At 36.9% G+C, this 13,985-nt stretch overlaps 1 protein-coding gene and 1 non-coding gene across 2 annotated transcripts in view; both read left to right on the top strand.

The window, feature by feature from the left end:
- The window catches only part of agmo (alkylglycerol monooxygenase), a 63,511-nt gene that overhangs the window by 27,257 nt on the left and 22,269 nt on the right, over nt 1–13,985 (top strand). Inside the window, exons 4-10 of the mRNA XM_014019015.1 lie at nt 5,349–5,452; nt 6,467–6,562; nt 9,202–9,268; nt 9,480–9,545; nt 9,618–9,697; nt 10,091–10,225; nt 11,231–11,347. Coding sequence (XP_013874469.1) covers nt 5,349–5,452; nt 6,467–6,562; nt 9,202–9,268; nt 9,480–9,545; nt 9,618–9,697; nt 10,091–10,225; nt 11,231–11,347 — 665 coding nt within the window. The remainder of the gene's footprint in view (nt 1–5,348; nt 5,453–6,466; nt 6,563–9,201; nt 9,269–9,479; nt 9,546–9,617; nt 9,698–10,090; nt 10,226–11,230; nt 11,348–13,985) is intronic.
- On the top strand, nt 8,975–9,056 carry trnas-aga (transfer RNA serine (anticodon AGA)). Its single transcript has one exon. It is a non-coding gene; the product is annotated as a tRNA-Ser (tRNA).

The following is a 13,985-nucleotide window of genomic DNA, read 5'->3' as shown; positions in this document are numbered from 1 at the left end:
TGCCGCCATGTGATTGGCTGATTAGAAATTAAGTGTTAACGAGCAGTTGGACAGGTGTACCTAATAAAGTGGCCGGTGAGTGTATATACATACATGCTTTAACCAGGTAGATCTCCCTTAAATTTAGATCTTTATGGGAGACTTTAAAGTATCCCTTTAAAAAAGGAGATTTTAAGGTCTAAATTTTTTTTACCTATACATATTTATTCCACTCAATTAATGTGTGATTTATTTATTTTCTATTATAAGTTTTATATCGTTACCGCCACTCGTCATAATGTATATCGTGATATGAATTTTTTGCCATATCGCACATTCCTAATACCCACTGAGCCATTTTGTCATACCACTAGTATCCCCTCTGTCAAACGTAATGATGATTCTCCATAACTATAATGCACTACAACTGATTATTAATTGAAAATTATTTATTTAACCCCCTAGAATGTTTAATTCTCAGGCTTTTTTTCCAACTCAAATTAAACATAAAGATAAATAAGTTGCCTTGAAAGTGAATAAGTAATTAAATAAATAAACCAGGTAATGGCAGGTGCAGGAAGCATCAGCGTCCAAAATACATCAAATAACCCAAATGAGCAAATTCCGTGAGATTCCGCYTTTTATACAGGATTCCATTTTGTGTCAATTTCGTGATTCTGTTTGCATTTTCCACATTGCGGAAATCATAGGGCCCTACATATCTCAGTCCTATTTTTATTTTTTACACATACCCCCTGTAATATGCTTGTGTACCCCAATGAGTACATGTACCCCTGGTTGGGAATCACTGAGGTAAATGAAAATTATCAACCTTTGAATTTATCGTGCAATTAATTGGTTTACTTATTGTGACAGGCCTAGTATTGATGTTGTCACCTTAACATGGTTTAATTCAACTAAAACTTACAGACGTTTTTTCGAAAAGCTCTTGAGCATTAATTAGTCCAACTGCTAGCTAGTTGTAACATGTAGGCTGCTACTGATTTGCTGAGACTTTACAAGCAATCTCTAACTAATATTTTTAAAGTATTTTCAAAGGGCAATAAATGTCCCCAACTGATTAGCACGCACCCATCCTTGTTATTGAGGAGGAATCATAAGTTAAAGCTGACCAGTGACCAGATGGAAGTACCGTATTCGACCTTTCTTTGTTCTTGCTGAGAATGTGGGGTCTGTGGCATTGGTTCTCACCATTAACAGGGCTTCCCTCCTGAATAGGCCTTGCCAAACTATGCAGTGTCCCACCGAGTACAGAGATGAGGACATGGACTTGCAGTGAAGCCTAGCAGCTCCAACTTCCTAACAATGACAACAGGCATCAATCTTAACCGCCCTTGGTCCTGGACCCTGCCAAGCATGACTCCTCTGAGAAGAAAAATRGCAAATGCCGTAGGCTGCTGAAATTAAACAAAGACTGGATTATCCTCTCGATATGTCCCATAGCAGTACAATTCATCTTTGAATCCCCCATGGTTCAGAACGGAAGAAATACCATAATTTTTGCGCTCGGCTGCTGTAGTTAATCAGTTTACTCCCTTTTTCCCTCATCAGACCTCGGCTTTGCATTTAGAGTTTTGTCAGCACTAAAAGGTCTAATAAAGTTTGAAACAACCTTGTTTATTAAAAAGGAAAAAAAAAGGCTGCTTAAAACCATTTGTTAGACTTCCAAAAACATTCAGTGTGACTTTTATCCCCTCACACCAGCTAAAATTCAGCAATAACTCTGTTACCTGAGGAAGGTGTGAAGTGTTGCATGGAAGCAGTAGCTTCGAGGCGCCTCAAACACTCGAGGAATTCCTCCTCAGCTTTGCTTATTAAAACCGTGAACAGACAAATTATGACACTTCTGCTATATAATAAATGCAGCCCATTTAGAGCTCTGCTTTCACAACACTCACCTTCAGTCCTCAGTGGTGTGTTTGTTCAGGTGTCGCGGAGCCGCAACACTGGATTTTATGACCGCTGGACGGGATGCAGCTCACAAGTTTATTAAAGAGAGAAAAAAGGAGGTGTTCGGGGTTTGGAGTTTGACTGATCTTTTCAGAGTACATGGAGTTAATTACAATAGTGAAAGATTTGGTTTTGTGTTGATGTTGCGTGGAGAGATTCTTCAGCAATGATCCCATGTCACTGTAATAAGAAGCAAATTTGTTGGCAGATCCTGTAAATTTGTGAGAGACTCGAACACTTGCATCATACCACATTTGACTTTTGTCCTGTTGAAATTTAAACTTGTTTTGTTACAAGTTGCGTGTTTTCAGCATATGTGCTAAGCTAAACCACTGATGCAAAATATGTGTGTATTTATTCTGTTTTATTTTGCCATTTGTGCTTTCACAAAAGGTTCAGGTATGAATTCTTATGCAGAGTTTGCCGGTCAAACAAGTATATATTTACCACAAAATAAAAAGACTATGACTTTAATGATTTAAGGATAGTTTTGGGAGATCGGAAGTTGATCAATACTTAGAGGCTGATCTTATCCACTGATCTTATCTACCTCAGCAAAGGTCTGAAAATCTCCTTTTGCTCTGCTGTGAGCTCTATTTAAGGTCCAGTTAAAACAAGTTTGTATTGTTTCAGGTGTTTTTCCCAATAAAACAAGATTAGAACATCGAAGGTGTATTATGGCCTTATAACACCTGACAGTGTCAAAGCAAAATTAGTATTGGCCAAAATCAGAATTGGCAGCTCAATCTTTATAAAGGAAGGTGATCGGCCAGAAAACTCTGATCGTTACACCCCRATATCCACCACCTAATTATGATTTGCACATCAAGAGTGGCCAGATGCTACTGGAGATTTCAAGAAAAAAGATAAACATTAGACTTCTTCTAGTACAAATGCATCAATATGAGTTACTGACTGATCAGGTTTTGTGGTTCTGCAGTATTTAAAGGCTGAAATTCTTTCTTACAAGGCAGCAGAAGCAGGAGTGGATGGTAGGTGCCAAAAAGCACAGACCAGACGGGGTGGTCCGGAAACGACTCGGAGATCCAGTGAAATTTAACAAGCATGTTCCTTTTGGATGTTAAAATGAAGTGTAACACAGATATTAATGTAGCAAGTATCACAACACAGCAGAGGAATGTAAACTGGAGCACTGGGACATCAGACTGGATGCTAACAAAACTGTAGCCAAATATTCCTGTACTCATAATATTCCCAAAACCCTTACACTAGCCTTACAATGGCCGTCTAATCTGAAGCCTCTGGGTTTTTTTTTTGTTTGTTTTTTTCTGTTTTACACAGCTGGTCAGAGGTGGTGTTAAAAATGACTCCACTTGTGTGTAAAGGTGTGTATTTGTTTGTTTAAACAAACCTCTTTTTTAATTCCTAGTTTGTTAGTTTTAATTTGCACACCCCTGAGTTCGATTCAGCTTGCACAAACTATGACTCACTTTGCACACCCCTCTCGGATCATGAGTCTGTCATGACTGGTTTTTCCTGTAATTTYTATTTTTCTGTACAGTATCTTGCCTTATTTTCGTTTTATCCAATTTCATCTCAATAGCCCYTTACAGTAATTATTATTCTTTCCTTTAATTTTGATCAATGTTAATTTTTTACTGTTACTGTCTTTAATTTCTACTATTATTGCTCCATTTGATYATGTCACATAGCAATATACTGTTTCTGTGGATTGATGTATGTATCTGCTGCTGCTACTACACCTGAATTTCYCTGCGCGGGACAATAAAGACTGTTTCTATTCTATTCTTCTATTATTCTGTTTRTGTAAGTTGAAACCAGTTCTATATATAACATGGAAGGTGTTTAGTATATGCTTTGTACTTCGCCAATGCCGTTCTAAGCTCTACTAAGTCATGAAACTTTAAAATATGCAATGTAAGAAATAGGTTTTTTATTGGTTTTATAATGATTTCCCCAGATATCAACACAGTTATTTATGTKTGGAAGTATTAAGTAACAGTATAACATTTAAAGGTATTTTATAATCAGAAAACATTCTATTTTATTTTATATTGCAATAGTTTTTGACATTTTAGCTTTTACGTTGTCAATATGAGCCTTCCAATGCAGTTTGTAATCATCACTCCCAAAAATTTAATTTCACACACTTGTTCTATTTAAATAGTTTTTATCATGAGTTTAGCATCTTTTTTTGTTTACTAAATATTGCAAATTTTATTTTGCCATTATTTAGTTTTTTTTGTTGTTGTTGTACCATTTCTTTAATACTTTTAATTCTATTTCAAACTCACTCAGAAGCTGCTCCAAACTGTTACCAGAGTAGTAACAATTATCATCAGCAAACAAAGTAAATTTTTATTGAGATACACTGCAGTAAAAAAAAAAAAAGTTTAGGACCCAGCACCAACCCTTGTGGTACTCCACAGGTCAGTAAATCAGAATTTACATTTTTTGTACAAATTTATGTACTTTTCATACTTTTCATCCAATATTGTGCTATTCCTAAAACACAGTAATTCATATCTACACTATCAAATGCTTTTTTTAAAATTCTAAGACAACCCTGCATATTCTTTTTTTATTATTGGCATTTGCTATATTTTCTACTAGTTGCATTACTGCCATTGAACTTGACCTTTTGGCTCTGAACTCATATTTGAGAGTTGGATAATGACGAATATTTTTTCATGAATTTGTAAAATTTAGTGAAGTAGRAGAGCTGACTGTTGGTACACATCACTTGATTTCATTTAAAAGATTTATACATAAATTTATTGGTAGGCTGCCTCTACAATAAAAATAATATGTGGCGGAGTGGTTAGGGGAGTTGTCCTGGAACCGGAAGGTCGCCGGTTCGATCCTCTGGTCCAGCTGTTACAGTCGCTGTGTCCTTGGGCAAGACACTTCACCCACCTTGCCTACTGATGGTGGAAAGAGGGTTCGGTGGCACCAGTGCATGGCAGCCTCGCTTCTGTCAGTGTGCCCCAGGGRAGCTGTGGCTACAATGTAGCTTACCATCATCAGAGTGTGAATGGGTGAATATAAGTGTAAAGCACTTTGGAGTCTGGAGGGACTTGATAAAGTGCTATATAAGTTCAGACCATTTACCATAATAAAAAAATAACACAACTGCTGTGACTTTGGGCTGATAAGACCTAATCTTCACCAAACTGTCTTCCAAAACTTCTTTCATGAACTTAAGGACTTTTACTCATTTAAAAGTACCAACTAATCTGTCCATAGTAATTTTGCATTTCTTTGTAAACCTACTGCCCTTACTTAATTTTAACTGAATCACTTTTCAGGAGATATCAAGCATCAAATCAGTCTTTGTAAGACCTGTACATGAATATTGTGTAGAATTTTATATGGCTGCTATCAGCCCTTTTGACAGATTTATTTTCTTTCTCCAGAGGTAGCCTTCCTTTGGGCCGCTCACCAAGTTCACCACAGTTCAGAGTACTACAACCTGACCACCGCCCTCAGACAGTCCCTCACTCAGCCGTTTACCTCATGGGTAAGACATTAATTCTCTCAAAGTACAACTCYGCGAATCACAGCAATAACAGAGAATGTTTAATAAATATAGCACATGAAGAAGCGTTATTTGTGTTGCAAAATCCGTGTATATATCATTCTTCTGTGCCATAAAACTTCATTGTTGTCTATTAAAAGCAAATCAGTGAGGCACTCAGTTGCTTCATTACAATAATCACATTGGTTGTATTTGTTTGGAGTCGATTCCTCACACCGAACTGCTGTTGTAAGTACTCACTGGAGCTCTGAGCCTGCAGGCAGTAAAAGCCTTTAACCAACTCCCGTGTTTGAGTAATGTGCAGCAAGCCTCAGTGAGCAGCTGGGATCCTGTATTCACACACATGCTAGGTGTGCATTTTGTTTCGCAAGATTTACATGATGCATAGATTGAATCGGACGAAAATAATACAAATAATCACCACTTTGGGTCGGTTATGGTCCTGCGAGACTTCACACAATACTGGGAGGAGTTTGGAAACAGTAAGAGTACTTTCAGAGTGTTTTGTCTTTTTACAAGTACTGACAGATGAGTGAGATGTACTTCTGTTAAACATGTGAATACAGAACAGAATACTGAACATTAGCTGAATTCTAGCGCAATTGTTTTGATAAAATTGTAAAAAATTAAACTTTTGAAGAAACTACCCTATATGCTCAGATTAAGCACATTTTCCATGGATACTCTTAATCTGCCTCCTATCAGAAAATCCATTTAAACATAAGATTTTTACTTCACCTTTTAAATCTGTTTCCAACTTGACCCTGACAATTTCTTAGATTTTTGTAATATATTAAAAGAAGCACTGATAAATAAAGAATATGGAGTTTTCTGTGTGGATCCAAATCTATTACTAATTACCCTGTGGCTATTTTCTTTCTTTCAAACAGAATTAGTTCAGGTCATTGAACAAATTGACAGTATTTGTAAATATTCCAGGCTATTTTATGAAACATTTGTAGGAGATTTTTATTCTGCTCTTGTTTTTATTTTCAGATTTTCTACCTGCCTATAGCTCTGGTTGTTCCTCCATCCATCTTTGCCGTTCACATACAGCTAAATCTGCTCTATCAATTCTGGATTCACACTGAGGTAATGATTCGACCCCATGCTACTGATTCTTTAACTTATCAGCACAGGAACAATGTAATGGTCCTCGAGTTTTAAAATATAAAACATTTTGTCTTTTAGCATTTGTTACAGAGATTATAAATAAAAACCATCATTTGAGTTTTGTAATTTTCCTTAAAGCAATAAATAAGCATATTATAATATAAGAGCAGTTTTAAAATCTGTATATTACGTATTATTGTATTGTATGGGATGACCTAAGCCTACTTTGAAGGACGCAGTACTCTCATATTTTTATGTCTTGAACAAAGTCACTAAAACCTTCCAATAAAAGACATTACATTTGAATTTAATCAAAGCAGTAAAACCAATTATCTAATTTTTAAATACACTGATATAAATATTCTGAAATATTATTGACTTGCATTAACCACCATGCAGCACTAACTCTATGAATCTGTCCTTTCACCGTTACCATTAAACTTTAACAAATAAAATAAAGTATTTTAAAGCCATCTGTCTCCTTATGCCATAGCTAATTTGTAGGTAATGTCAAATTTTGTAGTCTGTGTTTCAGTGGAACCTGCATTCAATAAAAAATAATGAGATTTTATGAAAGATTCCAAACAGAAGCATAAGCACTTTGTCTCCCTTTAAAGTGTCTGAGAGTATCACTTTTACAATCCCACCATCGTTACAGGGAATGAATGGATTTGGAACACCCTCCATCTTTTAGTGCGCTATTAGTGAAAGCAGTCGTAATAGTTACAATTTTCTGAGAGGATGTAATTTATGCCTTTTTTATAGGCTTCTTTTTCTTTTCTTGATGTCATGTAATTTACTGACACGCTATTGGCTGCAGCTTCAGAGCTGTATGTAAAGTGGTGGAGACCCCTTTCATTCAGATAAAGTCTCACGCTCTGCTGCCAGACACTAGTCATTACATGGAAATAATGAATCACTGAGAAACTCTGTCCAGCCGTGCACATTTCTCCACACGGAAGTCTGAAGTACTGATGTCAACCATTCAAAGATTTGAGCTCAAACAGAAACAGAAAAATGGACTCTGCTGATAAACCACAGTATCTGACCAAAAAAAATGCRTTTTTGTAGATAAATGGGTGAAATAAATTTTTGTAGATTTCGTAAGAAAATATCGATACCTTGAAATATCACGATATTTAATTTCCCGATACTGTATTGATTCTGTAAAGCACTGGATCAGTTTTTAATTAAGTCTGAAACTGTAAACTTTCATGCCAGTGGTTCATTCATATGTTGTAATTTAGCTTCTGACCGCTAGTTGGCAAAAGTCAGTGAGTGCATAATGCTAGCTCAAACGTTAGCATTATGAGTAAATGTTAGCACTAAGTACTGATGGCTGAATCTGAGCAGATTAGACCAACACCTGTTGCCTTTAAAGCTAAAGATAGAGTTACCAACTTTCCTGTATTAGCCGGATTCTCCTGTATTTTAAGCCAAATTGAAGTGTCCAGTACAGGACTGGAGTTTGCAGTCAGAGCCGTCACAAACRGGCACACAGGCATTTGTCTAGAGCCCTGAGGGACGATACTGAAGTGGCTAAATGTTGCATCACCCCTTAGTTGAAAGGACCACTGTGACAGAAACACAGGCAGTAACAGCTTCATTGAACCTGTTTACTGAAATTTAGCACAAAAAACAGGCTATTGTTGGGGTGGTGGATTATCATATTTTCATAATACATTATTATTATAAATCTAAAAGCTGCCACAAATATATTATCAAAATGTTTAGTGGCACATTTGGCCTAACCATTGAAAACATGGACGATATATGATTTTTTCAAATACTTGGCAAGTTTTATAAAATAACCATTTTGAAAAAATGGCATTATATTGCCTTACTTACAGTATTGTGATGTATCGAATCATGGCCCCTGTGTCACGATAAATATCGTATCYCCAAATTCTTGCAAATACACAGCCTTAGTAGATCTCTTGCATTTTTAGACAAATAAGGTATTTTTGTAAAATAATTATGAAAGAAAAAAAGTCAACATTTATTATATTTTCTAGTTTTTAATCAGAAATTACAAAAACAATTTCATTACAATAATTTTAARTTACGTTTTAATTTTTTTAGGAGTTTTTAGAAGTGGTTGAGCCCTGTTGTCATACAGCTTGTTTGAACAAGCTAACATTCTCGGGGGATTGTTGTGAAATAAAACAAGTTCCCCAACAAATATACTGTAACGTCACTCTTTTAACTGTCATTCTGTTGGGTGGAATTCCTCATAGGATGGTTTCACATCAATCAAACAGTTAAAGTCTGAGACAACCTACTGACGTTCCTTGTCAAAGCGGCTGAATTAAAATAATATAAAAGAAGCAAGAACTCCTCTGTGGTACGTCCTTTGTTCAGATTGATAGCAACACACCCACAATGCAACGGGTTGTCGTGGCCGAGTGGTTAAGGCGATGGACTAGAAACCCAATGGGGTCTCCCCGTGCAGGTTTGAATCCTGCCGACAACGCTTAATATGTTTCTGAACATGCACAGAACTCCTTCAAACTCAATGTTTAGGCAGAACTTTTATACATTTGACTGCAGAAGGTGTTTTACGCCAGCGTAAGGTAAAATACAGTGATTTTATCGTACTGTTGTTTTGTTTTATTTAGTTGATCAGTGACCTTGGACCTCTGGAGTGGGTCTTCAATACCCCTAAACATCACAGAGTTCATCACGGTGAGATGAATTTAAAGACGTGAATATATATTTAGTTTTTGTGGTGAATAAACACAATAAAAACTTAAAGGTTAATAATTATTTGAGGCGTATGGTTATTTTTAGTTTTATTTTATCCAGTTAATTCTACTTGGGCAGATTTAACAACTTTTGTGGTAAAATTCCACTATCAGTAACAGAACTTTTACAGTCTGTGGTGTAATTCCAACAGGGAGGAACCATTATTGCATCGACAAGAACTACGGAGGAATTCTCATTATCTGGGACAGATTATTTGGTAAGAAATAGTCATCTGAGTTTCACAGTGTGGTGCTTTCTGCCAGAGTTGAACCTTTTTTTTGTTTTTCAGGTACCTTTGCTTCAGAGTCAGATAAAGTCATATATGGTTTGGTTTTCCCCATCAACACGTTTGAAATCCTCTATGTTCAGGTTAGTTTTCCGTCACTGCCGCAATCAGTGGAACAACATAACCAGGTCTACTAACCGGCACCTCTCGTAGATGACGTTTGAGCTCACGTTTCCTTCGCTGGCTAAGGATCCATTATGTAACCATAACATTATTACTCTACTCCAAACAAACTGCCCAACTGAGGTGAAAGAGGCCAATAAAATAAAATACCTGGTGAATGTTGGTATTACCTCTGCTGCCCTCATCACTGGCAGGGTCCAGCATGAGCAATGCTCTGTCTAATAAAGGCAGAAACGCTGCTACTCAAGATTAATTATTGCAGCTATTGCCTGGTTAACAGTCATCAGCTTAAATGTTTGTTTATTTATCTAACTTGTTTTTTTTTTGTTTTGTTTTCTCCCCCACTCTCGTAGTTGCACTACTATATGTTTTTATGGAAGAAGTCCAACACTTACAAAACCATCGGTGACAAATTGTCAACTTTCATCAAAGGTCCTAGCTGGAAACCTGGGAAAGCTCGGCTCGGCGACCACGTGGACAATCCTAAGGTTAGCATCGTTCCTGACCCGAAAAGAAAGACTTTGTTACAAATTATATTGACACAAAAACACAGGCCAGAATGACTCAGAGCATTCCTTCTTGAAGGATTCATATATTTTGCAAGTTTTACAAGAAACTGCCACATGAAATGAGAGCTGCGAAGCCTTTGTTGAGGCATCATAATAAGTTGAGTTTTACTGACTTTAAGCATCGTTTGCAGGAATAAAACCGCATGCAGTAAAGTGTGAATGTGTGTGTGTTTGAGCAGAAAGAAACAAAAGGTTCCAGCTGAACGCTTCAGTGGTTTGCTTTGAAATAAGGCTTTTGGTGTCACAGATTCAGTTCTACAAGCTAAAAGAAAAAAAAAACCTCCTCTTGTGTTTTTGCAGCTAATTTGGCCGTTTAAAGCCAGAACAGAGATTTTACACTTGGGGAAAAATGTAAAAAGTCACCAGAATACTTTTATCAAAGGACTGCTTGATGATGATTTTTTTTTTTTTTTTTTTTTTGTTGTTTTTTGGGGGAAAGAAAATATTTAAAATTGGAGCGAAGGGGAACAAGAGGCTCAGGTTTCTCACATTTTCACACTTGATGGCCGCTCTCCTGCATGTGTTAGAGGTTTCTCGTCTCCAGCACACCTGATTTAAATAAAAGGGTGATTAACAGAAACTGAAGAGCTGATTCAATCACTCAATCAGGTGTGTTGGAGCAGGAAAACAAGTTATACAACGGGATAGTGGCCCTTGAGAATCAGAACTACATGAAAGTTGTTGCTGTCTTTGTTTATCCCACGATTGACACTTGACCCAAATCCCACATTTGATTATTTCTAACTTCTGCTGTTGAGCGTGAGCACTTTACTTTCTGACTTTTAGCTTTGATAGTCTTTTAAGACAGGAAATACACAAACAAGTGAGTTTACGTTGACCACAAATGTACAGCATCCATGAGAGATAAATTAGTGACGAGAAAATGGGTTTGGGTAATTAAACCTGTTTGTTTTGCCTGCGCAGGTAACTGGAAAGGAAGTGCCTCATGATCCCAGCTGGTCTCTGTCTTTACGAGTTTATGTGGCCTTACATTTTATGATGGTGCTGTGGACCTATCACAAGCTGTTTGAAAGCAAACTGGTATGTACTTATTATATTCATATGTTTGTTTTTTCCTCGTTTTCTGTCAGATACGAGTTATTTTCGTTCTGAGCTTGTGAGATTTTGGTTTGGTGACCGATTAGTTTAGGTTTTTGTATAGCTCAGATGATAAAGTGGTTCCGACCTCTTCACTTTATATTGCCAGAGCTCTGTGTGTTTGTTTGCCAACATGATTTTGCCCAATTAAGCAGTTTGTTGTGGCTTCTTTATGGTGATGTAGAATCCTGTACTTATCCAGCAGTAAAAGACCAGTTCTGTCTAACATCATGACAGAATGACAGATCGGCGTTCCCTTCCAAAACAACCTTTGTCTATTATTTTCCACTCGACAAGCCAAGAGACCCCCTTCCTCCTCCGGCAGAAAAAAAAGAAGCAAGTCTTCTCGGCGGTTATCTTTGGAAGACTTTTTTCCCTACAGACATAGTTTTGGTTACCCAAAAAGTGCCGTCACGCCCATCCCCTTCCAACTCCAAAATAAAGTGTCCTGTCTTTTTTCTTTCTCTGATCGCTACCTCCGTGGGGCTCCAACAGTTGTGGTCCCCTCTCTCTCGTGCTCACACACACACACTTCTCATTTGCTCTGTTAAAGGTTCCCCTCCCTCCTGGTGAATGAAATGCCAGCTGGTGGTCCAGCAGTGAACACAAACGCTTTAATTGTCGAGTCAACCGTTTCCCAACCCAAATAGCCTTCAGGATGCAGCAATCAGGACTTGGAGGGAAAATAACAAAGTGAGCACTTTGACTGAACAATAAATCATGTTGCTGTTATGTATTTATACCCACATGTTCGCAAGCCGCTTATTTAGGTTGACAATTGACGATACACCGCCGGACAGTTTACGGGCTCTGCATTAATTCAAAGGTCTGTAAACACAGCTACTTCCAAACAAGCAGGGCCACTCTTCAGTTACATCATCATTAGGCCCATGTGCAAGCTTTATTACAGGGTAGCTTAACAGATACTGGTAATGGGAAACTCGAAGCGTGACTAGACTTTTTATATGTGAGAAAACCATTACTWTGCAAAATTCAAACATCATGATGCTGGGTGAAATGTTAAAACAATTTGAAGTAAAAGCATATTTATTTACTATGTTGTAAATTCAGAAATAACTTCTAAAACTCAGAAAAGAATCATTGAATGAACATCTACAACTAATTAACTGTTCAAGTCAACACAATTCAAGATGGCTGCTGCAACCATATGACCTTAACCAACACACTAACGGCTATAACACAGTCATTTCTACAGATAATGAGCTACAGTTTGGTGTGGTAGTCGCTGAGAGTCATTCACAACACATACCATGAGTGCAAACAGATCCCACAAGATCTTTGCTTTAAACTTTTGCAGGAAACTGTGGTGGGCGATATGAATCAGTCAAGGAATGCTAGTTATATTATATTTAATTTAATTATATTTTCATTTAAATATTAACATTTCAATAATTAAACTGTGTGCCCACATGTTGACTATAATTTGTAGTTAAATTGGCTGTTTATTGACAAATTTACAGTATTTGGTGGTAGGGGTGTCCAGATCCATTATCAATATCTGATATTCATCCGATATAAACCAAAAAATGAATATTGGATTATATTGGCCTGCATCTAAAATCTCGGATATTAGAACTCCAATACAAGTGGTTTATTTCAGGGGTCCTCAGGATTTCTATCCAGCAACATTTTGGATCCAGCCTAAATTTTCAGGGTTTTCTTTTTTATTATTTATTTGTTGTTTTTAATTGTACAATATTCTTATGTTCAAGTTAAATTATGTAACTCATCAGTTAATTATCAATGGGACCAGTCTTTATCGTATGATCATTTACTGTTTGACTTGATGAAGACTTTTTCAATACAAAAAAAGTAATTAAAATATATGATTCGTTCTAATATCTAGTATGGGGTCGATTTCAGTATGGGCCAGTACTCAAGGCTGCAGCATCGTTATCGTATCAGAAGTGAACAAGCTGTGTCGGGACACCCCTCTTTGATGGTTTGAGTTAAAAAAACTGCTTAAGTGGATTTTATTTGAAAAAGTACTTTTGTTGTGAATTTATGCTCTATGAATGAGTAAAACTGAATGCATTTGAATAAACTTTAACTATTTTGTCCACTTGATTTTTAACAGTGAAAAATGGTTAAATTTCAGACACACTTCTCTGTGTAATGCTCTACACCCTGACAGCTCCTGACAGACGTTTTAGCTACTTGTACCTGATTAACTGCCAACTGAGAGCGTGTTTTTAGTGTAACTTACTATGTAAACACATCATAATCAATGTACTGGTGTATTTTTTTAGCTGTTCAACAGGCCAACTTGTTCAACTGTACAAAAATCACAATACCAGCTGAAAAAATGGCCTGAATAATGAGTTAATTTGCTTTGTCTCGGGGGACAGCATAATAAAACAATTATTTCTGTGCTTACAGCACAGCGCTGCCACCAGATGTTAGCTTTCTGTTTTGGCCACCGGCTGCTGGTACTGCAGGATGATGCTAGATTGAGTTAAAAATMAACAGGATGGGAAAAAAGCACCACTTAACGAATTGTGATTAACAGTAGAGATCGACCGATACAGGTTTTTGAAGGCCGATACCGATACCGATTTTT

The sequence above is a fragment of the Austrofundulus limnaeus genome, unplaced genomic scaffold (genome assembly GCF_001266775.1).
Source record: "Austrofundulus limnaeus strain Quisiro unplaced genomic scaffold, Austrofundulus_limnaeus-1.0 Scaffold207, whole genome shotgun sequence".
Taxonomy (NCBI): domain Eukaryota; kingdom Metazoa; phylum Chordata; class Actinopteri; order Cyprinodontiformes; family Rivulidae; genus Austrofundulus; species Austrofundulus limnaeus.
The sequence above is the reverse complement of the archived record's forward strand: the minus strand, read 5'-3'. Positions and strand labels throughout refer to the sequence as shown.